Source organism: Corvus moneduloides, chromosome 6 (assembly GCF_009650955.1).
Source record: "Corvus moneduloides isolate bCorMon1 chromosome 6, bCorMon1.pri, whole genome shotgun sequence".
Taxonomy (NCBI): Eukaryota; Metazoa; Chordata; class Aves; order Passeriformes; family Corvidae; genus Corvus; species Corvus moneduloides.
In genome coordinates this window covers 33,663,210-33,688,337 of record NC_045481.1, presented here as the reverse complement: position 1 = coordinate 33,688,337, position 25,128 = coordinate 33,663,210, and the positions used below count along the sequence as shown (strand labels likewise).

Sequence of the window (25,128 nt, the reverse complement as noted above, 5' to 3'; positions counted from 1 at the left end):
GCATCCCAAAAAGCCTTTCTGTGTCTGCGGTGATTTAGTAAATGGTGCTACAATCTGAGAAAACAGTTTACAGGAATGATGTTTTCACATGAGCAGCTTTATATAACATAGTATGAAATAAGGTCTAGTAACTGTGGGATTTCCAGATTCTTTTGACAGTAGTTCACCCAGAAGAGGATTTATTTTCCCACTAGGAATTCTTTTCCATTTAGGATTTCTCTTTTTTAATGTCCAGTTCACAAATACCCAGCGTAAACCAGCAGTGTTGAGAGATCAGTTCTATCCCATATTCCATGTGCTTTGGTTCCGATTCCCGTTTGCTGCCTCGGAGAACTGTTATATTTATTATGCGAGTGTCCATTGGGCAATGTCAGCAAACAGCTTGGGTTTGGAAAGCTGAATCTCCCACTATCAGTTTGCTGCTTCTGTTGCTGGTGCAATTTCCGAGTAGAGGAGGATGGGGGGGAGGCTTTCCCTGCTGCTGCCCAGATTTTTCCAGTTAAATGCCACCTGACATGAGCTGCCTGTTTTTACAGAAGAAAATTCTCTAGATCTGTGCAGGGAAATTATTGTAGTAACTGCTGGCTACCTGTGTGTATTTTGCTTATGATAGGAAGTGAACTTCAGCCATGTCATACAGCTGGCTAAAAGGCATCTTATGTCCCAGTTATAAGCATCACTGAGTTGAGCCTGAGTGATACATTGCTTGTTTGAAAAGGCATGCAGAACTGTTTGCTCAACTATGTTCTTAATTTTTATTTATTTATTTATTATTTTTAAGCCTAAGGCTCCTAAGTAGGAAAAATGTGGATTTGTTCTACCTGATACAAGTAAGGTTCTGGCTGTGCAGGCTGGATAAATGACAGCTGTCCATCCCCTGGTCTGCAGTTTGAATGCCTCTGTGATCTTTCCCTAACCTGGTCCGGTCAAAAGAAGTTAACCTGGGAATGATCTACTATGCAAACTATTTCAAGCTAATCTATTAATTTTTTGGCTGAAATATGCCCACAGGCACCTCTGTTGATGACAGTCAGAGGGGGGGCATTAAACACTGAGGATTGCACTGTAGATGCTGCCTTTCCACGCTGGTCATTCATTCTGACAGGACTGTTGTGCGTATGCACATTTTAGTTATGTAACTATACTGTGTGTTCATACTCAGATTGACACCTTTATCTCCCTTGTATCTCTTTCAAGCTTCTGTAACAGAAATAGATTATTCAGGCCTGCTTTTTTGTTTTCCTCACTTCAAAAAGGGATCTCTTTTTGAGCCAGAGTGTTGGTGGAGCTGACCTGTATGTTGGATATTATAAATTTCCTGCACTGTTGGTAATTGACTAATGAATCAAACATCATATATTGTTCATTTGAATATAATTTCTGTTAGAGCTTGAAAGTGTAAACAAAAGACTCTTGATCACATTTAATTTCATATTCTTTAGTTACTAGCAAAATGTCTGTGGTGTTTACTCCGGCACTTATGGTTATGTTTCAGTTAAAAAAACTTTAACCCTGGCTAGACCTGATCTTCTTCACTGACAAATTGTGTGGATGCTGTGCTTTCTAATGAATGTAAGGAAGCTGGCTTTCCTATCTGCCCATAGCTTTTTCTACCTTTCAGAACTTGAATCTATTGTCATTTAAAAGGCCCCATATAGTCTTCATGTTAACTTTCTGTGCTGATTTAAAAAGCTGTTTTGTTTGTATTAGTATCTTAAAAAACAAAGTATTATTATCTATACAAAATAAAGTGTGCCCCAACTACCAAAGAAAGTAAGTGGATATTGCTTGGTGAGGTAGATTATAAAATCTTTCACTAATGGCCAAATAACAGCAAAATCCACCAGACTGCACTGCAGTACAGCATGTCTATTCATTGAGCAATTTCTGTGCACAAAATAATGTAGATGAGAGAGCTTTGATTTAAGAAATAAATCTATGTGCAAGCAGGCAGATGAAATGGAAAATAATTCAGGTCTTTTAGACTAATAGCTACTATAAATAGAAGCTATGTCAAATTATTAAAGTAGTTATTGATGTACTAAACTGTTTTTCTTTGTTCAGTAACATTAAGACAAATGTGCATGTTGATTTCATCTCTAGTATCTGGTCAAACTGAAAAACTGTGTGTACACATGCGTATACACTTCCCACACTTTGGGATACATGGCGTATCTAGGTACTGTGAATTTCTTTCTCTGTGTACTATCTATTCTCTAAGCTTTCCCCTTGCCCTAAGGTCATTTAATCCTAGTTCTCAAAATACTAGCCACAATTAAAAGAAATAATAGTAAGAGAAGATACTAACGTTTGAGTATTGGATTAGCGTGTACTTCTGAGATGAACTGTATCTTAATCTGCTAGCCTTTGGATAGCTGGCTGAAAAACATTCCTTATCAACCTGAGAAACTTGAGCTGTCCTCTGCAAGCACATAAAAACAGTGGGCCTAGAGACAAGGGATGCACAAAGCTGAGAAAAGAAACTGCTACAACATTCATGAATCCTATCTGAACTTTAGAACATGGTAACAAAAAGTGAAGGCATCTATTACCTTTAACAGACATTAGGCTTTTCTATGAAAATAATTAAGAGGGAATTATGAGTACCACATGTTCAAAAAGTGGACAAGATCGCAGAATTCTGGACCGCAAAAGTGTTAAGCTGTATAAACCTGATGTGATCCTAAGAAACAAATGGGATTTTTTACTCAGAAGCTGAACCAAGTCTTTTAGCCCTACAATGGGAACTTGGAGGAGGGCAGGGTAAAGCAGAAATTATTGAACACTTGCTACTTCTGTAAATACACTTGCTAGAATCTACTATGTGTGGCCTGCCTTGAACCTGGAGAATTTTAACTGATTCCTTCAAGTGCAGTGAAAGATGGCATGTTTAGATATGTTTTATACTGATCTGAAGGTGGAGCTTTGTCACAGAATTAAAGGAAGTCGTTTTTCATTCTTTAATGGGTAAAAGTACTGTTATGTGCTTGCATGTCCTGTAGGAGAGAACAACACTTAACTTGTAGTCCTTTCTTCCACTACACTCTGTAATGTGTTAGTCACTGCACATGGCTCCCAGCTGCAGATTTATTCCCCACAGATGTCAGAGGTATTTGATCAAAGATATTATTCCCTTTTACAAGAGTCTCCAAAAGGTCTTGATACCCATTGAAGTCTTACTTCCAAAACTTGTCTCCCAGGCATGCTCATGTACTTTCATCAAACTTTGAAATGCTGGACTGGGTAGCAGTGTGTGTATGTGGGAGAAGTAGCCTTGTAGGATGATACAAATAAAAAAATAAACTTTTAACCTTTACTGAACATCTTGGAATTCACAACTTTTTTCTGCTTCTGCACAGCAGCAGCATAAAACAGAGGGTAGAAAATATAGTGGTCACACAGAGATCAGATAGCACATTCAAATCTGAACAAAATAGGCTTGAAACTCCAGAGCCTTCATCCTGTTGCTTAATTAGGTAATGTCTGCAGGAGGAAAAAAATGCTGTTGGGTACTGGTGTTGCCTTCTGAAAAGCAGGGAGTGGTGTGTCATGGTCCTGCTTACTGCTTTGAGTCACTGCAAATAATGTGTTTTCTCAATGAGTTGTTGAGACATTTATTCAGTCGTTCGTTGAGTAGCTGTGCTCAGCTGACATTTGCAAATACCCCAGCATCTGCCCAGCTGTGTCCCTGCTATAAAATGTGTGCTTGCCAACTTCCCAGCACCGAATCTGCACAAGTGACTCAATAACTTTCCTTCATTCATTTCACCTATCAAAACTCCTTTTAAAGTTATAAAAGTCATGTATCTCTCAACTATGCTTTTGTGCAATATCCACCAAGCAAATTCACAGAGCCAGTTTCCTAGACATTAAACTGATGGCTTACTGGAAATTAAGCAGGAACCCAGAGCCCCAAATAGGCTGTTTCTTCATGTTGACTTGCCTTAAATTTTTAAATTGCCCCATTAAGCACAGAATGGCTGAAGGGAGAATGTCAAGCTCTGGCCTGGATGCTTTGAACTGCAAACAGACTAGTGATTCTGAGGAGCAAACAGGACAGGCATGACTGGTATTCAGGATGGTCTTATTAAGGCACTACTGGTGTAGCTGTAAATACCTTGGGGCCTTTACTGCCCTCATCAGAGCCTGCAGTGAAAGGCCTGTCTCAAACTGAGTCTCTGAAAGGCTGAGTTTTACACCCAGAATGTTCTCAGACTTCAACAGCCACTCAAGCTGTAACTGGCAATGAAAGGATCTCAAAGAGCTTAGGGATCAAGGTCCCAGAATTAAAATGCCTTCTAGAGTATCTTGTGTTGAGAAAATGGACAGATTCTCCTAAGAAAGCACTAGTGAATCCTCCGTAGAGTTGCCTTGGAAGTACTGTAAAAAAATTATATTATTGGTAACTTGGCACTTTTGTGCCTGGATTTTTGGAGGCCTTGAAAATGTAAAATAACTGTTGGGACTTAGGTATAGTTAGTGAAATGTGTAGTTCCAGACATCTTTGAGCAATTGAGCTAATTTGAGGCTGTATGCAATCTGTCTAAATGGGAAGGAAGATGGCAATACAGGCTGTAATTTTTAATGTTAAAATTTATCATTAAATAATTATAAAAATTTCAAACTTTCTAAGTGACTTTTTATGATTGGCATGGCTCATTGCTAAATTAAAGCTGTCTTAAGCTTAAGCTGGTAATGTTGTCTTAAACTTTCTAATTTGTAATGCTGTGACAGTTTGCATCCCATGCAAATAGTCAAGTGGATCCGTTCCTTTCCCATTGTTCCTTTCATACTTGGCCAACTGATTTTGCACATTTCCCTGGGAAGCTATTTAAATAAGTCACTTTCTCCTTTTGTTGCTGTGTTCCCAGGATGCCAAGTGCACGACTTTGGAGATTTGAATTTCACTCAAGTTCCCAACGATGAACTGTACAACAACCTGATTTTATACCCGCGGTCAGTGGGCTTGGCCAGCCAGGTGCTGGCTGATGCAGTGAGCAGAGCAGTAGCTGCCGGACACAGATGTGTGACTTTAGGAGGTGATCACAGGTGAGCTGACCTAAAAATAATTAATGGTTCATGCTGCAGGCTGACACTTGGGAGTGCAAGAATTTAATTTTAAAAAAAGGGGGACTGGGGGAACAACTCAGGGTCATTTCCTGGCAATACCTTAGGGAGGAGCTTTTAGGGTGGAGCATAGAAGACAGCTACAAGAACCTGACCTCCTAAGAGAGTACTGCTTAGTTCCAGACTGGTTTGTGATCTGTAGACACACAAATGAGGTTTCCTGTTTGGGAAAGTTTATGTCATCAGGTTCCTTAAGACGAACTGCTCAGTTTCTTTATTGCTGAATGTTTAGTGACGTGTCTCTTTCGCCTGTCACCTCTTAGGATGGGGTTGTAATGCCTGCACACAGACAATTTTGCAATAGATCTTACAACATGAATATTTTTCCTCTTTTTAACTAACCTTTGGTCTGAGAATTGGTTCAAAAAGATAGGGCATGTAAGAAGGAATTGTGGGGGAAGGTGTCACGAGTAGAATAATAAAAGGGTTTTTTAGAGCGTTTGTATCTAGAGCAGGTGAAGATTAAGTGTGTGGGAAGGGTGACAGAAGAGACAGCAGAGCACTCTGGCTTATCTGTCACTATAGGCCTGTAGAGTTACTCTTGGAATCACGGCAGCAGCATGCCATGCAGTTTGTATGGGATGCTCCCTTTACTGTCACAGATGTCTGATGTGTGGAAATGTAACATGGGTGAAGCTGCAGAGACTTCCCATTGTCCTTGTAGTGGTTCTGAAGGAGAAATGGTGACTAAAGACTTTGCTACTGTACTTCCAGCTTGGCACTTGGTTCTGTTAGTGGCCATGCACGGCAGTGCCCACACCTCGGAGTGATCTGGGTGGATGCACATGCTGATATAAACACGCCTCTCACAACTCAGTCTGGAAGCCTCCATGGACAACCTCTCTCATTCCTCCTGAGGGAGCTTCAAGATAAAGTGAGTATCCTGATTGTAGTTATCCTACATAGCAAACTCAGAGCATTGTATCGATGATGTGAGGTACTTTCTTACCTGCTGCAAATGCAGACCTTTTCTATCAGAATACAAGGAAAAATATGTATTATTGTGTGTGTACATGTGCACATGCACACATGCATACAAGTGCCACAAACACATATAAACACAGATACAGGCACACTTAGAAACACAAATGAGGAAAAGCTTTCGTGTTTGCACCTTCGTGGGCTGCAGAGTGAGCCAGGGTTCCCACCTGCTGCACACAGCAGCTGACTGTGGTGCTGCTCCTGCCTCAGGAGCAGGGTTGTTGGTGAGGCTGGGCAATGGCAGCACTGCTACCAATGGAGCAGGAACCTCCCCCTGGCCCAGCCTGTGAGAGCCGAGCTGAGCTCACCTCCAGGAACAGCTGGTTCCTGCATACCTTGCATGCTGCTTCTGCTTAGTTTGGCTCTTCCATGTTTTGACAACCTTGGGGCCTGACAGGGGCTGTTCCTGCATAATCTCTCCTAACTGGCTGCTCTGGCATTGGCTCCACTGCAAATATTACAAATCAGAACAGCTGTAACTGCTTGCAGTGAGCTTTTAAAGAGAGAGCCTTTGTCTTGGAAAGAGGTCAAATAATCAAAGAGTGTTGTTTCCTGGGGCACATGGAATGAGCATGCCCCATTTGTGCTGCTGTCAAGATGCTAAACAGTGGGTTGACCTAAGGCCTACGTACCCTGCCTGGCTCAGCTGTGGGCTGTCACCCTCTACAGGGATCTGCAGCACCTGTGCAGTGAACAGCCGGGGCCTCTGCAGCAGGAACCGGGATACAACAATCTGCTTCTGCTGAAGCTTAGGCTGGAGAGTGGGAGCAGGATCAGTAACTGCATCTTGAGAATGGATGCTGGAGCTGCAGAAAACCTGACTGTTTTATTCTGGCACTCTGCATTGCTAGTTATTACTCTTAAATTTCTCATTTCTCTCTGATAAATGTGGAGATGCTGTGTTGCTGGAAATATGCCCTTTCCAAGCAAGAACAAGTATGTTTAAATCTGTATGACTACTGAAGATACCACTGCATCACTTTCTGTTAAGCATGGCAATACTGCAGTCATCTCATAAAGCTCTTCTGCTTTTTCTCCTGCAAATTCTTTTGAATGATTTCCATCCACAAGTCAATAGAATAACTTGGTGCTTTTACATACTTTACTCTTTCTAGTCATTCTTATGTGATCCCTCCAAACATGTTAGAATTCCCAAATTAATGCAAAGCTATTGGGGCTTTTTGGAACAGCCTCAGAACATGAAAAGGTTACTATAAAAGGTTATGGTATTTCTACTTTTTTTGTCCGTAAGTTAAAGGGGGTGATTTTTTTTTCTTTTTGACAACTGTACATACTTTCCCAGGAGACGTAAGAGAAAATGTTGTGAATTTTAGAGCTCACCTAAGGTGAACAGTTTATGGCTTGGTGGGAACAGAACAAAACCTAAGTTCTTTGATAGCTGAGGAAGGAGGAGATGTTGGTGTGCTGGGTTCCAGTTCCTGAGCAGCATAGAAAAGCAGTAATCTTTTTTAAACTTTTTTTTGTTTCATGCTAAAAGAATACTGTAAGCTTTCTGGGGTCAGTGGGGGAGCAGGCCTCTCTTGCCAGCAGCAGTAGCAAAGAAAAAATAAGATTAGGCTATGCTAAGTGACACTGGCATGGTGCTGGGTATGGGATCTTGTCCCAAGCCCACCTCAATTCCAGCAGTCAGGATGCCTGTGCAGAAGCAGCTGACACAAGGCCTGCCTGTGCAGATGCACTCACTCAGCAGGCTTTGCTTACCCTATTGTATTCCTGTTTAGAGGGGGGAAAACCAACACGAGTGCTGCTGGTACCACAAGGCTTCTACAACACTGTGAATTTTTTAAGAGTTCTTTAGCTGTAGTAGCAGAATGTGCCTTTGACAGTAGTTTTTCTGGCTATACCCCTCTGACTCTCTGGAGTGAACCATGATGTGTGCACAAGTGCACATGGCTGACCCTCTTACTCTCATCCAGGTCAGCAGTTGAGTTGACAACAGGACAAATTATTTATTATCCTTTCCTGACTGCTTCAGGGCTCCTGGAACCATCCAAACTCACAAGCTGCTATTAATACCTTCCCATGAGAATGCCTGCACCTCTGGCTCTACTGTCAGCCACTCCTTTTTCATTGTAACAAAGCAAAGAACCTGCCAAAGGCAGTTAATACATTTAATTTTATTTTACAAACAAAGAGCTGTAATTGAAATTGCAGTATTAAATCTACTGAATCATTGATACTAGAGAGTATCTGACAATATTATCATTACCATGCTCAGTTTATGGTGTGGTGATGGGTTTTGCAGAATTCATTTCTGAAACCGGAGTTATTTTTCCTAGTGGTCTCCAATTCATTTATCCCTCTTCTTAATTTATGACTGGAGAAGTTTCAGGTCATTGTCCTAGAGTAACAAATACTTTTATAATCTGTGCTAATTTAACCCAATGAAATGGGTAAAATGTAATGACATATAGCTATGGGTGTGTTAACCTTTAAAAACATTCAACTAACTAGAATATAATTAGTAACTGAGAAGTCTAAGAGGGAAACAAAACCTTCTAGCTGCTTGACAGCTGTGTTGGCTGTAGCCATTTTCAGAGCTGGGAGAAGAAGAGAAATTTGAGTTAATTTAAATCACTCTTAAAATCAGTAGATGTTACTAACTGCATGATTTTATAATTCCATACCATGACTATTTAATTACCAAAGCTGAAAATTGTGACCTCATCTTTCAGTTGCTGTCTTAGACCTACTCCAATTCTGCATTAAAAGCCAGCATGATGTAGCCCACTGTGGAGGCCCAACTTCTTCCCTGCTTTTTTCTCCTCTTTTCTTTTTTGTTTTTTTTCAACTTCCCACTTCGAATTTATCCATCTTTATTACTGTTTCTGTAAGTTTGCGTGATTTTGGTAGGTTTCCTAAAAACAGGTGCCTTGGTTTTCATTCTTCCACTTAAGCATCATGTACTGGCTAAGTTACAGAGCACTACCATTAAGTGCCCTGTGTAAGTGATCTACATCTGGGACTTTATCATTCCTCCTTACACTCACTGATGCAAATTACCTATTGCTTGTGGATTTGGGCTTTTATTCCTCCTCCTCTTCAAACTGGAAAATGTAGACGAATTAAAAGCTTCATCCATTAACATTCAACTCAGATAAAGTCGTATCACTTTACCTGAGTTGAACGTAGGAATGAAGGTAAGGACTGATTACATCAGCCAAACCTTCAAGTGCAGAAGTTTCTCTGTTTAGAGAGAGAGAAAGGATGTTATAAATCAATACAAAGTTTTCAGGGAAGCATTAAATAGTGTTTTGTTATATATATATATATATATATAAAATGTCATATGTCATTAACCTGACCTAATACCAAACCTTTGCTTGCAGGTACCACAACTTCCTGGCTTTTCCTGGCTAAAGCCCTGCCTTTCAGCATCTGATATTGTGTACATTGGTTTGAGGGATGTGGATCCTGCTGAGTAGTAAGTTGGTTCGGATTAACCAATTTTTGTAAAGGCTGAAATAATGAGCTTGAAATCATGTTCATAAGGGTTGCTAGATTTCAGCTTAAACCAGTAATGATTGTTTTAAATAAATTATTTTCACAGCTATATTTTGAAGAACTTTGAGATCCAGTATTTTTCCATGAGGGATATCGATCGCCTTGGAATTTGCAAAGTTATGGAAAGAACATTTGAACAACTGATGGGCAGGTAACAAACTATTATCTAATTTAAACTACTCTTGTTGAACGTCTACTTTCCTGAAATTTATTTAAGTGAAGGTCACTTGATGCAAGGCAGCCATACAGAACTGTGGCAGTGTCCAGTACATAGGAACATCTCAGCACTGGAACCATCTCAGAGTTTGGCAGATGGCTATGAGACAGGTTATATGACTCACTACAGTTGTGGCTCTGTTTCATACTATTTGGTTCTGTTAAGTAATTCTGCATTTTCTGCAGTTTGACAAGATGTTTGAACCAACTCAGAGTGCAGGATACACATTATACTTTTAAAAATACATACAGCAACTTGAATTGAGCTGTTGGTATGTGAGGTGGCATTTGATGGCTTCCTCCTTGGACAGGGCTCACAAACAATGTCCTGATGGTGGCTGCTACTGCCACTGTAGCTGGTAAAGTTCACTTTAACCACTCCCTTACTGCAGTTCACTACTACCACCTTTGCTACTCTTGTTCAAGTTTGGGGAACCAGGTCAGGGAGCAAATCAGGTCTAGGACCTGGGAGAGGGTCAGTTAGAAAGGGTAACCTCTCACCACAGGTTAGAACCTGTGTTGCATGCTACTGTTTTCTAAAGGTGTGCTCACCCTTCCTAGCTGCAGCTGTGCCAAGTAAAGAAGATGGTAATCCAGATGCTTCTCCCTACTGAGCATCTGCAGTAAGTTGGAAGTACGCAGTCTCCCACTTAAATAATTCATGTGAGTGACAAGCAGTGTCCAGTTTATTAAGCTGTCATCAACTGGCAGATGATATAGTAAGTAACTAACATTTTAGGTTTGAGATTATCCTTTACTACTTCATCAACTAGGCTACATGGCAGGGTTTGGAGACAGCCTTTAAGTATTGACCTGAAAAATGCTCATCTTGATGAGCTGTCAGTGAAATCCTTGAGCTCAGTGCTTCCTCCATCCTAGCTGCCATGCACTTTAGTGTTTCAGCCTTCACCCTGGCTTTCTGTACAAAAGGAGAAAAGGCTGGATTGTATCAGACACTTTTCTACATCACTGCACTAAGATGACAAATACCAGTTGAGATGGTTTGAACTAAAGTATTTATCTTCAACCAAATCCTCACTGAATAGATGCTCAGTGAGGCTAGAAAGACAAACTTCTGTTTTCCCAGTGTGTACTGGGGAGAGTTTTGAGCTATGAGATGTTTCAGAGTCCAAAGATATTTAGAAGGAACTTTTTTTTTTTTTTTTTTTTTTTTTTTAACTGCATATGAGACGTGGTTCAAGGAGCTTGATGCTACTTTGCTGATTAGCCTGGACAGTAAGAAATGCATGTGGAAAAAGTTTAAGGCTCTAAGATTGCTTTTCTTGTTTTATTCTGCCTCAGGAGACAGAGACCAATTCACCTGAGTTTTGACATTGATGCTTTTGATCCCTCACTGGCTCCAGCAACAGGGACTCCTGTTCTAGGTGGATTAACTTACAGAGAAGGCATGTACATCACAGAGGAAATACACAACACAGGTAGGAGCTGCCCAGCAGTATGGGGCTAAGCAAGGACAGGACAAACTACACAGAGCTCATACTGGTTATGTTTTTCCTGTGTAAATAGATAGTAAGTGCAGTCAAAGCAAAGATGCCTGCAAAGTCAATTTGACCTTCAGTAAGGGAAAAAGAAATCCTAGGGTTGGGCAATTCCCTTGGTATTGGAAGCAGCTTAACCATCAACGACTTCAACTTAGCAAAAGAAAATAAAATACACAGTATGTTAACAACTAATGTCAAAAATGTGTAAAACTGTTCCCTAATCCTCAACACGTGAGGAAAGATGTTAAAATGGGCATCTGGAATACAAAAATGGGTGCAATCTTAAATAGTTTGAAGTTCCATTCTAGGTTTCAAGGCTAACAAATCAAGCTTTCATAAAATATACTGCAGTTGATTCAATATATGAGGACTTTTCATCTTATTACCACTGAGTTTTTATTTAATATGTTTAAACAATATTATTTCTAGTAAAAGAAGGTTAAAAAAAATCCCAACCAGACAATAGTCAATAAATTCATGAATAGGATGGCAAAAGAATATGAGGTGAGACTGTTTTATATCCCCTCATTTTTGGACTGGGAGAAAAAAACATTCCTCTCATAAATGTGTATGGAACATCAAATGTTTTTACTGAACGCTGAAAGCATGAATGAGTGAGGTAGTGATGATGTAAGAAAGAACCAAATTAAAAACACGAATTTGCATCTGAGAACAATAACCTCATCCTTCACTTGAGAGCCAATCTTACTTGTCTAAGGGGTAGAGTAGGTCACAAACCCAAATACCAGACTTGCTGCAATGAATAAAAGGCTGCAAACAAAACTTTGCAAAAGACTGTACCCTTTGTCAGAGTAACAAAGCTGTAAATCATTTTCACAGGAATGCTTTCAGCTGTAGACATGGTTGAAGTCAATCCACTGCTTGGAGCTTCTCAAGAGGCAGTGAAAGCAACTGCTCGCCTTGCAGTCGATGTGATAGCAACATGCTTTGGGCAGACAAGGGAAGGAGCACACATCGCTTTTGATGAACTCCCAACACCCAGCTCTCCAGATGAATCTGACAGTGAAGAGCAAGTGAGGATTTAGGAACCCAAAGTGTTGGGTAGATTGGACATTACAGAGCTCTGCTGAGGCACTTGAGTGGATAGATTGTCAACACTTGGCAAATACTGTTAACTTCTCAATTTTTAAATGAACTAGCTTTTCCATTGATCAGTGGCTACTTTATTACATACCAAGATTTATTCATTTAGTTAAGTATATACAAAATGAGACAATAAAATATTTATTACCTTCTTATTAATCTTACCAGGAGTTCAAGCCTGTTTCTTTTTACTCCCATCCTCTGTCTTTCAAGTGTCAGTACAGTTTCAGTTGAATGTGCTGTCTCATGACTCAGTTCAACCCTCAGACAGTCAAAGGGAGCAGACAGCCCATCCTGTTCCTCATCAGTGGAAAAGTTCATCTTGGTCCTGAAGGTTCATTTCTTGCGAAAGAACTTGAAGTAGACTACACCTCCTAGGATGGCCAGTTCCAGGATGATGATAATTGACAGCAACAACTTATTAGTGGTTACTCTGGAGTTAAAAAACAAAAATCCAAGTTTGTTTTTATTTTCACCTTGTTTATGAAAGCAGATTGTAGATCCAGATCACCATCTTACCTTCCCAGTTTGAGCAAGACCACACTGTGCTTTTCAAATAGTTCTTAACAAGCAGAAAGGGCCAAACTCAGTAGTTCACTACTCATGTTTTCCTGGAAATTCTGTTTAAATCTCCTATTTTAGTTCTGTTCCTCTTCCCCTGTCCCACAGAAGGCAGATCATTGCTCTATACATGCCTACTCCTTCAGTTAAGCAAAGACGAAAACAATACTTGAAGTCCTGTGCTAAAAAACCCTCATTGTGGTGCTTTTACTTGGAATTACATGGTTGAAGGAAAACTAAAATCTCAAAATAATCATGTACTTTTACTAGTGAAAACTAGACAGTTATCACAACTTCCTTTAGCAATGGGCATAAAGGAAGGGTTGTTAGGAGATAAGTACCTACTGGGAATACAATCTGTGAACTGAGTTTTTAAGGCTCATTAAACAATATAGCTAAACTGCAAATCCCCTTAAGAAGCCAAGGCTTTAGTCATCAAAACAGTGTAGGGTCAGGCTCAGACTGTCTCATGGGCCAGCCTAGGACTAACTGCTCTAGGGCTCCTGTGTGGGCTAAACAGATTTGTCTGTGTCATCAGGCATCTAACTCGCCCAGTGCTGCCGTAATTTATGGCCCAGCTTTTTCCAGCCTGAATGGGTTGCATCTGAAGGCACCATTAGCAATTCACTGTAACTTGCTTCTGTCCTCACCATGGTTGGGATGGTTAAAGACCCCACACCCTCCTGACCGAACAGCACACATTCAGTGGTGTTCAATGCCTGTATTCCATTAAGCCTGTATTCCATTATCAGAGAGGGAAACACACAAATTAGCATCTGCATGTGGGCACACATTCTGTTTATGCATTCCCTAAAACCTCCCTGCACTCCCAGCTGATACTCCTTTTTCTCCACTACATCCAGAGGCACCAATACCACGGGCTGCTGTCAGTCACACCACTCACCTCCTGGACATGGAACGTAGAATCTTGCGACTTTTGCTCAAGTTCTCACTTGTATTCACCAACTGAAGAGAGACAGAAGTTACTTTTCAGTTAAACAAGCACACATCAACTCTGGGAAGATGCATGTGAAAGCAGCTGGTGTTGAAATGTAATTAATTACGGGACCAAGGATGACCATGTACTCTCAAAATTGAGAGACAACATTGTTTTCTACCCACAATACCAGCTGGAAGCATTGCCTCTTTTCTGAGGAGAAATTAAGACTTTTGTGTATACTTTCCCTTAGATACATACAAAGATACGCAATTTGAGACCACTTTCTGCCTCTTTAATTAATATACAAATACCAGAAAGTTGATATTAGCTTCTTTCATTAAATTTCATTTCATTATTCTACTTGTTAACACCAGAAGAAAGTCATACTGACGTGTTCACCCCAATGCATATCAAACAGTTTGAAATGCTGCTCAAGTTCCAGCAAAGAAAGAACTGTGTTGCATTGACAAGTCTAAGTGACCCAGTGGGTACAAGATCTGAGCTGCTAGTGGATAATCCATTTCAGCTTTGTATTGCTTAGAAATGAACTGTCCAGTATACCCAGTCAACTATTAAGCATGTAATGAAGTGAGGTTAAAGACAACTAAAAAAGGTGTTGCTTCACAGACACAATTCATGATGCATGGCCACTGGTCTCCAGGTAAGATTTCACCATTAGAACTGAAGGGTAAGGCAGGTCACTTACATCAGACACCTGCCTGCACAATTCCTCTGTAGTTTAAAATACTGCCCTCAACTGCAAAACTGCTTGTATGTTACTTTGCACTGAGATGGACTGGACAAAGCTCGGAAGAAAACTATCGAGTCCATTCTAAGCTTAGTGGATTTCCAACCTTCACTATGAAAGAGCAAGAAAGAAGAAAGTCTGCTTCCAATTGGAATGTGTGGTTCACACAATTCCTCAATTCTTTGCCTAAGAGGCTCACAATAGAAGTCACAGACACAGTTTAGTGATGTACACAGCAGTGATGGGTTAATGGACTGAATGATCTTTGAGGCCTTTTCCAACCTAAACAATTCTATGCTTCTCTGAACGATCTGTTGAGAGACTGTGACACCTGAAGGACTATCATACTTTTTATTAGATAAAGGACAAAAACTATACCTACAAATCTTAAGATCAATTTCCTTTCCTGCTTTCTAACCCAAATTTGGGAACAGGACAAATCAAATTCTGACTGAAATCACGGAACTACTTACATGAAAAAGCTACAGGCTTTGTTGCAATCAGTAGAGAGAACTCCCAAGAGCACGGGTATGCTTTTTGTTTTGGCTGAGTGTACTTATTTGCCAAACTCAGTGTCCCCTGAAGTCATTCACCTAAAAGCTTTATACTCATGATCCCTTGCACACACACACACACACACTCCCATCAGTTTGTTACTTCAAAAATCAAATTGTCAGTTTTGCATATGTGTGTACACAAAACAAGTGAACTAGTTTTTGAAGCTTTCACAGTAGAAGCAGAGCTTCTTGAACCAAAGATGAGGAACAGACATCTTGTCTGACAACATTTTCTCCCTCCCTGCAAATATTGGAAAGCTAGTAATTAATTACTCTTCTACTAAAATTAATTTCATTACAAAAGCTTGCTAACTGCTTCCAAAATCTCAACTTTTACTAGTAAGCTAATGACGGGCAACTCCTTAGCAATTTTCTAATCTGTAACATTTTTAGTAATGCTGTTTTTTCTAGCAGGTCTGTAGGTCTAATCTCCACTCTTGCACAGACACAGCAGCAGACATTTGACCACCATGCTTTCGACCCTTCTGCAGTAATTATTTTCCTTTTATGAGAACAGTATAGAAATGTGGCAGCCTGGATTTGGTCTGTAGAAATATCCAATCGGATTATGATGCCTAGGGAGGTCCCTGGGAATAACTACTGACATACAGTTCCCACTAAAATAACATCAGATTGTTTCAAAGCAATGCCCAGTTTCCTGCTTACCCTGCTCTTGGTGCGTTCCAGCTGCTCCCGCTGCTCCCCAAGTTCTTCAATTATATCTGTGCCAATCTGATCAGTCTCAGCAGCAATTCGGTGCGAGCGCTCGATGCTCTCGCTGGCTCGGTTCAGACTGTCTGTGCCCTGGAGAAGCAGCACCCTCTGTGACTGCAGATTAGTCTGAAAAATAATGTATGCTTAACTATTAAGCACAAAGACAGAAGTATTAGGCTTCTGACATATTAAAAAGTTAGAATGTGACTCCATAGGCCATCCATTTCTATTAGCTGTACATACTTCTTATGTGAACTGATGCAGCCAAGTTAATTTCAGCTGAGCCTTGTTTACCTTTTAAGATTATGGTTAAATCTGGTTAAATCTCAAAAAATCTCAAAATCTCAAAAAAGTATACAGCACTAAAGAGTTAAACAGTTCTAAAAAACTGTCTTTGTAACACTTTACTTTTCCATCAAAGAACATTTACATGAAAATAGTATCTTTCTTTTCCAGATGCTAACTTTTACTCCCATTCACATCTAAAGTCAGCCTTATTTGTGACTCCACAGTTGGTTGCTAGGGAGATCATTAAGAGTTTACAGTCAAAAGGATTAGGAACAAACAGCACTAACAGATGGACTGCTAAGTAACAAAGATCCTCTTTTCATGCCAGTAGCCTGGGCTAGAGGATAAGGAATGTTTGCTGACCTTGGGGTCAGAAGGTAGCTCAAAATGAAGTGTTTTCTTAAGCTTCAGAAAGTCTAATCTATCATCCTGCTCTCAGGTTTTAGAGTAATCAGTCAAGAGGAATCAAATGCAAAAATTTCCCAAGCTACAGCAGAAGGAAACACTAAGCAAAGAGCCTCCCTCAAACCTTCCTTATCTAAGGCAGAAAAATGAAAAGCCTCCCTCTGTGAACTTTCTGTAGAGATGACAGCACTTTGAAGACAAGGAGATTCAGCCACACTAGCTCAGATATCTCTAAGCCTATCTGGTAAACAAGAAATTGGTGTACTTTTTGCATTGTAGCAGCAGAACCATAGTGAAAAAAAGTGCTAGAGGATAAATTCTTATATTTTCTTGAAATTATTTACACTAAGATCGCTTAAAAGATAATTCTACCAAAGAACCTACACAATGCATGATTCACACTTTGCTAGTTTTGGAGATTAGAACTAGGTAAGTTAACCTTTTTTTTCATTTAGGAGCATCACTTTTGTGTTTTTACTTCTGTAGGGGAATGATTAAATGAAGAGTTTTGCTACAGAATGTTGTGCAACTTACTAACTGCATGGCTTTCAAGGAGTTCCATTTTGATTACATTCCTATCTTTGTTTTACAACAGAAAAGCTCTCCTCTGAGTTCCAGATGTTCTTTCTACTCCCTGAGATATTCATGTTACATGCAGAAAGATATACAGGGAGTTAGAAAGCACAGAGGTGGTTTAAAAGTAGAAACACTGTAAACAATGCATCTGCGATACTGCTTTTAAACAATCACAGCAAAGTTAAATAAAATTTACATCTAATCCTCACACTCTGTTCATTTTCTGTGGCGAAGATTCCATATTTTGTATCGCCTTGGTTTCCACGGCCCAATCCCAAATCTGTGCTTCTCATCTCTCTCTGGAACATGGACAGGTCTCTTCTGTATGCTCGTATTTTGCTCATCATTTGGTTGCGGAAAGGCACAGGAGCGTACTTCAGTTCTTCCTCCATCTCCCGCAGCTTTAACAAAAGAAAGCATGTTTATTCTTTAAGGCACCAAATCTATTCTTAGCAGCAGCCATACTCAAAACTCAGCACCAGATGAAGGGATTCACATGTTTGTATGGGACTGGCTGAGTGGGATAGCCCCAAACCCCACACCCCATCTACTATTGAGTACACCACATTACCCAATGCTGTTAAGCCCACATGGATTTTTCAGATACACAATGCCTCAATAAAAACAAAATTCCCAAGCTTGATTTTTTTTCCCTGAAACACCACTCTAAATGTCAAAATTTGCAATTCTCACTTTCTTTTAGTTTAAGCATTTATAGGATGGGTATCAGCTTTCTATCATATCTGTGCAACAGAGACAAAATCATAGGATGGTTTGGGTTAGAAGAGACCTTAAAAACCACCTTCTTCTAACACCTCTGCCATGGGCAAGGACACCTTCCACTAGACCAGGTTGCTCAGTGCCACATCTAACTTGTCCTTGAACACTTCCAGGGATGGGGCATCCACAGCTTCCCTGGCAACCTGTGCCAGTGCCTCACCAGCCTCACAGTAGAGTTTCTTCCTAATACCCAATCTAAATGGACCCTTTGTCATCAGCCCTTGTCCTGTCACTACACGCCCTTGTTCAAAGTCCCTCTCCAGCTCTCTTACACCCCCTTTTGGTACTGAAAGGCTGCAAAAAGGTCACCCCAAAGCCTCCTCTTCCACAGGCTGAGCAATCCCAATTGTCTCAGTCTTTCCTCATACGAGAGGTGCTCCATCCCTCTAATCTTGGTGCCCCTCCCCTGGGCTCACTCTGCCAGGTCCATGTCCTTCCTGTGCTGGGACCCCAGAGCTGGATGCAGCACTGCAGGTGGGGTCTCACCAGAGCAGAGCAGAGGGGCAGAATCCCCTCCCTCTCCCTGCTGCCCACGCTGCTCTGGATGCAGCCCAGGACACCATTGGCTCTCTGGGCTGGGAGTGCACACGGCTGGGTCGTGTCCAGCCTCTCACCCAGCAGCCCCCCAAGTCCTTCTGGGCAGAGCTGCTCTCGATGTGTTCATCCCCAGCCTGTGTTGGAATCAGGGGTTACCCTGAACCAGTCAAAGGACCTTGCACTTGGTCTTTTTAAACCTCATGAGATTCCCATGGCACACTTCTTGAGCTTGTCCAGGTCCCTCTGGATGACATCCCATTCTTCAGGTGTGGCAACTGCACCCTCAGCTGGGTGTTATCTGCAAACCTGCTGAGGGTGCACTCGATCCCACTATGTCATTAATGAAGATACTAAATAACCCTGGTCCCAGTATGGACCCCAAGGGACGCTGCTTGTCCCTGATGTCTGTCAGGACTCTGAGCTGTTGACCACCACCCCCTGGCTGTGACCATCCAACCAATTCCTTATCCACCTAACGGTCCACCCATCAAGGCCATGTCTCGGCAGTTCAGAGAGAAGGATGCTGGGGAGGACCATGTCAAAGGCTGTACAGAAGCCCAGATAAATGACGCTTGCGCCCTTCCCTTGTGCACTGGAGTTACTCCATCACAGAAGGCCACTGGGTTGGTCAGGCAGGACTTGTCCTTGTTGAAGCTGTGCTGGCTTTCCCAAACCTTCCCTCCCTGTCCTTCATGTGCCTTCCAGGAGGATCTGTTCCATGACCTTCCCAGGCACAGAGGTGAGGCTGACAGGTCAGTAATTCCCAGGGTCCTTCTTTCTACCTTTTTAAAGATGGATACAGTGTTTTCCCTTTTCCAGTCACCTGGGACTTCACCTGACTGTTACGACTTGTTCAAATGCCATGGACAGTGGCTTAGCAGCTACATCAGCCAGTTCCCTCAGGACTCTGGGATGCATCTCATCAGGTCCCATAGACTTATGTATGTTCAGGTTTCTCATGTGGTCATGAACCTGGTCATCCCCTAAAGGAAGGAATTTGCTCCCACAGTCCTCGCATGGCAGTCCACTCACTCGAGAGATGTGGGAAGAGAGGTTACCATGGAAGATTGAGGTAAACAAGTTGTTGAGTACTTCAGCCTTCTCCTCATTCAGATCTGTTGCACAGGTAGGCACACCACTGAATCCACACTCTGAACATCCAGGCTTGGCAACTGGAGTTACAATTTGCAAGCCCTGAGATTCTGAATGCATGAATCTTCACATCACCTTCTAGTGACAGTTGTAACAAATTCACAATGTGTAAAGCTGTATGCCAACATGAGCTCTCTCACAGTATGAGCTCACAATTCCCATACATCACCTAGAGATACCTGTCAATAAACCCCAGTAAAGTAGGGGAATAGACCACCATGTTCAGCTGTGACTAAAAAACAACCTAACAAATTGCACATTGAAATATGAAAAGAATGCTCAATCCATAATGTCTTGTTTTAAAAGACAAGTCACATGGCTTTTTTGGTACTGTTCCTTATCACCTGCTGTCCAGGAAGCCTATACCACATTACAGAAAGATCAGACAGGCTAAGACCAACATGAAAAAAGACAGTAGGACAATAAAAAAACCTCAAGCAGCAGATTCTCTACATGCCTGCCCTAAAACCTCTAACAATTTTAATTGCACCTCCACCACTCTACTTTTTTCAACAAAGTGAAGGCAGTATCAAAACTAAGCACTCAAAACCCCCTCAAAACACACATAAGAGTATTTGTCTATATTTATGCATTTATACAAGTATACTCAACAGTCTTGACAAACACAGACACGCCTATCAGATTAGTTATCAAACAGTAACAAAATTAAACACCTGCCTGCCAGAATAGGATTCATAGAAAAGTAACATTTGTTAGTACTGTCCTTTTTAAGGCAGCAGTATTTCAACCATCAGGAAGGGTGGAAGCCTCACACTCACCGTCTCATTAGCTTCACGCTGCTTCTCATCAAATTCTCGAACCAGTTTTTTCTTCTCCTCTGAAAAAGTAAAAGCAGTATGTCAGATAATCTACAGAGAAATGACAACAGAACTCCAACTCAATCCATTAAAAACAAGGAAGCTGCCACAGACTGCTGGTTGCAGAACACCGTGTCAAAATTTATCTCCAATGGGAACAGCTTGTTCTTATGACAACTTTTCAGAAGGGAGTGGGGCAAGAGAGCAGAAACCATTCTTCCAAATGCTAAACACTGCCAAGAAGTAAATAGACAAAAGAAGTAATTTTTCAAGTATTTTTCTGACCTACTGTCCTTCAGTGTCCACTGACAGAATTGCATGGTGAAAAACATTTAGTGTGGAAGAACAGCAAAGAAGACGCATTGGTAAACAGCTCATAAATTTTTTTTTTTTTCAAACACTTGGCAAGATTACTGAAATTGAAACTGTAGTTTGGATTTGAACAGAACATCAGGTCCATCTACATTTTCAAGTGAGCCCTGAAGTTCCTGGTAGATCTGGCAGTACGCATTCCTGTGGTCATAAAGGACTTAAGTACACGGGATAAGCGTTATCCAGAGTTCTCTGAGATAAAAGATGCCACCAAGGTATCACCTCAGGTTCACAGACTAAAGCCCAAATGCTTCCCTCTTCTGGAACGACATGAGTTCTTTGAATCAGCCAACAACACCAGACACTTCAGTTATTTGAGACAGTCATTTCCTCAGATCTGTGTACCTATGGCTTTGGAGACCAAAGAATGGGTTTCACTGCTGTTACTCTATTTTTAAACAAAACCTTAAGGCATTTATTTTTCATGTGTTAAAAACTATATCTCTCTAACATCCACCATTGATAGAAGTCTAAATCTGAAACTTTCCTTATCTCAACTGAGCAAAAAAAAAGCACTGATGATGTACACTAGAGGACTGTGGTGGAGTACTGCAAACAAAAACAAATTCTATCAGAAATCTGATAAATATGCACCTAGCCTAATTCATCTCTCTCAAAAGAGTATAATTCAGTCTTTAATAAAATTCTGGGCAGCAGAAAATGTAGATTGTCATCTTGGTAAAACTCCTCCACTTTGATTAAAGACAAAATTACATACAACATTATAAAAATGTCATTACAGTAAAAAAACTCACTTGATAATGCCTTTTGGTAAGCACAGTCCTCTGTAAAAGAAGTAGCTTTTAACCACTGAGGTCTCAACAGAAAATAGGAAAAAATCTGAAGTGTTCAAAAGCTTGGTATATAGCTCCTCTTACATACACAACATGCCTAAGATGTAGGCTTTCCTTCTCAGTTCACATTCAGATTAAGCCCAGAAGTCGAACTGTAGAGAACTTAAGACAGAACTAAAACCCATCATCTAAGTAGTAGCTGTGGTCTCATGTAGCACATGGAATTATTACAGACTAAGCTACATCATGACTGTTAACATATTACACATCAGCTGGTACCAGGAAATGCAATTTCACATCCCAATTCATTCAGGAGGAAATGCTGACTTATGAGGTTCCTAAATACACTCTCCTCAACTTCCTCCATGATTTGCTACCATATACAGTTGTGCTGATGCCATTGTTTGTGTTGCTGGGTGAAATCATGGACATGAACCGTGGAAAAACAGCCTCTGGAAGTCAGTAATTTGTTTCACACAGGTCATTTCACTATCTGATTCAAGCAGTGCCCTCTTAAACCCACTGCTGTCTCAAACTCATGGAAACCCATCACAGATCTGGAAAAGCAGCATTTCCCTGCTTTGTTTCCCCTGTGTGGACTAAGAAGATGCTGCACTTATAAGCATGCAGCCAAAGAAATGCCAGCTTCCAAAAGGCATAGAATCATGCAATGGTTTAGGTAAGCCAAGCAGCAGCAGCTTGAGACCTTTCTGTCTACAGGCCAACAAGAAATCCAGCAATGTGGCTTGAAAACGTTCTACTGGATCTGTCCAGTATCCAGAAATGCCAAAATACACTGAGCAGTTCAGCTGGCGTCGCTCTGCACTGAACGCGCCGCAAAGCACATGGACAGAAGTTCCAAAATGCAGCAGAGGTGCCTGCGCCAGGGCAGCGCTACCCACATGCTCATCCACATCTGACTGACTTATTTCCAATCAGTGAGAAAGAGATTCAGTTGGAAAGTACAGCTGAATTCATTTAGAGGAAAATACATGATTTGAAACTTATCCAGGCTGTTTCCCCTTCTTACAAATTTGGAAGGGGAAAAAAAGAGTGTTTCTAAAGTTAGGGATCTGTCATCTTGTTTATATAGAGTGAAACAGCATTTCCAAACCTCTGCCCCTCAAAGATGTCCCAAGGACTACAGATTCTGTGTTGCTTTTGGAGCACATAAATCACCTTAGAAGAGTATTCCAAGGTATATTTTATCACCTCCTGAACATTTCAGGATCAGATTACTCAACAAATAAAGATATACTCCCCTCCTCATAAGTACAAGAAGGAAATAAAGCACATTAAGAGAATGGAATGACTCTACCAAATAGACAAATTCCTAAATCTTAAACTCTCTTAGAAACACTTTCAAACAAATACTACCATGACTTTTGCAGCAAAAAAAACAAAGAACAGAACAGTTGTATTAAAATTTCTTAGCATGTCTAAAATTCAGTTTATAATTATCTGCAATCTGTTGAAAAAATCCCAAGTATTGCAAAAACGATTGCCTGTAAATACTCCCTTTAAGCCCATGGCTCAGAATTCATTACTCATGACTACCCCAGTTTCAAGGAGACATGACAGTTTTACTTCACCAAGAAACTGATCATGCTCATTTCTATAGGAAAATAAGTATTTCTACCAGAAAGGATATTGCTTATTTTATGCTTTTTATCCTTGTTGACCACTAGTGGAATTAAGTCAGGTTTGCAAGTTGTCATTTGTGGGTTTCAACACCTTTCTTGTACCAAACTTGCTGGAAATGCAGATGACAAGGACTGTGACCCTGAATTTAACTCATTATTAAACAGAAATCCAGGTAAGAAATGGGACGTTAAGCTTTTCATACTCTGTGTTATCTAGCACAGACTGGTATACTCTGAACAAACTGTTTTTATGATTTTACACAAAACTGATCAATTGTGGGAGAATGACACTATGGCAGAACATGGCTGACAGCCCTGGCCCATCACTGGGGTACAAAACCTGAGCTGAGCTACAGCAGCTCATGACAGTCGTGGATTACGTTTCTCATAGGAAACAACAATGACATTGGCAAAATTCTCCGTGTCAGATTGTTTCCCTTCCTGGTTCTCAGAACACTGCCAAGTATCAAGGACAGAAGCACAAATCCTTATAGAGGAGTGTTCTGTCAGAGCATTTTACCCACTGGTGTGGTATAAAGAATACCAGTAAAATCAGGTTGTGCTTCTAATACAACTTAGCGTGGCTAGATAGATAGGTTTTCTCTATTTTGTGAGTACACAGTGCACAAAACATGCTTTTAAAACAGTCATTTAAAATGCAAACCTTCTCCAACAAACCCACAGATGCTTCTGGGCAGTTCTGACAATAAAAACTGCTTTTAATTCTGCCAGTGAGGTTTTAAATGTGAATCCAACATAGACAAATTTTAAAAAGGGGCGGAAAACCCCAAGGCACAGCATGTGTTACAGAACACCAGAACCAGTTAGGCTGGAAAAGACCTCTGCAGTCATCGAGTCCAATCTATGACCTTACACCACCTTGTCAACTAGACCATGGCACTGAGTGCCACCTCCAGTCCTTCCTTAAACACCTCCATGGAGGCAGACTCCACCACCTCCCTGGGCAGCTCATTCCAACGTCAAATCACCCCTTCTGTGAAGAAATTCTTCCTAATGACCAACTTTAATCTCCCCTGGTGCAGCTGAAGACTGTGTCCTCTTGTCCTGTCACTGGCTGCTAGGGAGAAGAGGCCGACCCCAACCTGGCTGCAGCCTCCTTTCAGGTAGTTGTGAAAAGTGAGAAAGTCACCCCGAGCCTCCTGTCCTCCAAGCTAAACTCCAGTTCAAACAGAAACAGCATGAAATAACACCCAAATAACAACTCCTCCTCAGAGACTGATGCTCTGAGCCGAGCACAGCAGTGCTTGCCTATAGAGCTGAAATTTACCAGAGCAGAAGAGCTCCAGGGGAGTGAAGCTACACACCTGCAAAGCCACCAGGACATAGCAGCAGCTGAAAATAACACACAGCAAAGCCACCTTCCAGCAGATGTCTAGCGCAAGCGACGTCCCGAATCCCCACAACTGCAAAGCGCCCCACAAACCGGGTGTCCTGAGCGGACACTGCCCTCCCGGCTGCTCAAACACACGCCTGTCTAATGAGAAGCACCCGAACACTCCTGACACGGCCCCGCAGCGGGCGGGGTAGCTCCGGCCGGCGGGACCGCGGCCCCGCCCATGCCCTCCCCCCGGCCCCAAGAGACGTCCGCCCCGCCTCACCGGCCGCGCTACCCCGCAGCCGCTCGGGGACGCCCCGCAGGTGTCCGTGCAGGCCGCGGAAGATCTCGTGCAGCCGCTCCAGGTGCTCCGAAGACGCGGACCCGCGGCCCGCCATGGCCCCACAACCCCCGCGCCCTCGGCCCCGCCCCGGCCCGGCCGGCGCTTCCGC

General features: G+C 41.5%; 2 protein-coding genes across 2 annotated transcripts in view; one reads left to right on the top strand and one right to left on the bottom strand.

Annotated features, from left to right (window-relative positions):
- ARG2 (arginase 2) overlaps nucleotides 1-12,619 on the top strand; it is a 20,996-nt gene extending 8,377 nt beyond the window's left edge. Inside the window, exons 3-8 of the mRNA XM_032111039.1 lie at nucleotides 4,872-5,049; nucleotides 5,842-6,001; nucleotides 9,459-9,553; nucleotides 9,680-9,784; nucleotides 11,152-11,288; nucleotides 12,192-12,619. Coding sequence (XP_031966930.1) covers nucleotides 4,872-5,049; nucleotides 5,842-6,001; nucleotides 9,459-9,553; nucleotides 9,680-9,784; nucleotides 11,152-11,288; nucleotides 12,192-12,397 — 881 coding nt within the window. The 3' untranslated portion in view covers nucleotides 12,398-12,619. The remainder of the gene's footprint in view (nucleotides 1-4,871; nucleotides 5,050-5,841; nucleotides 6,002-9,458; nucleotides 9,554-9,679; nucleotides 9,785-11,151; nucleotides 11,289-12,191) is intronic.
- On the bottom strand, nucleotides 12,509-25,128 carry VTI1B (vesicle transport through interaction with t-SNAREs 1B). Its single transcript, XM_032111042.1, has 6 exons — nucleotides 24,960-25,128; nucleotides 20,493-20,551; nucleotides 17,454-17,645; nucleotides 15,928-16,101; nucleotides 13,921-13,982; nucleotides 12,509-12,888 (listed from the first exon to the last, which is right to left on the bottom strand). The coding sequence occupies exons 1-6, from the start codon at nucleotides 25,072-25,074 to the stop codon at nucleotides 12,792-12,794; spliced, it is 699 nt and encodes a 232-aa protein (XP_031966933.1). The 5' UTR covers nucleotides 25,075-25,128; the 3' UTR covers nucleotides 12,509-12,791.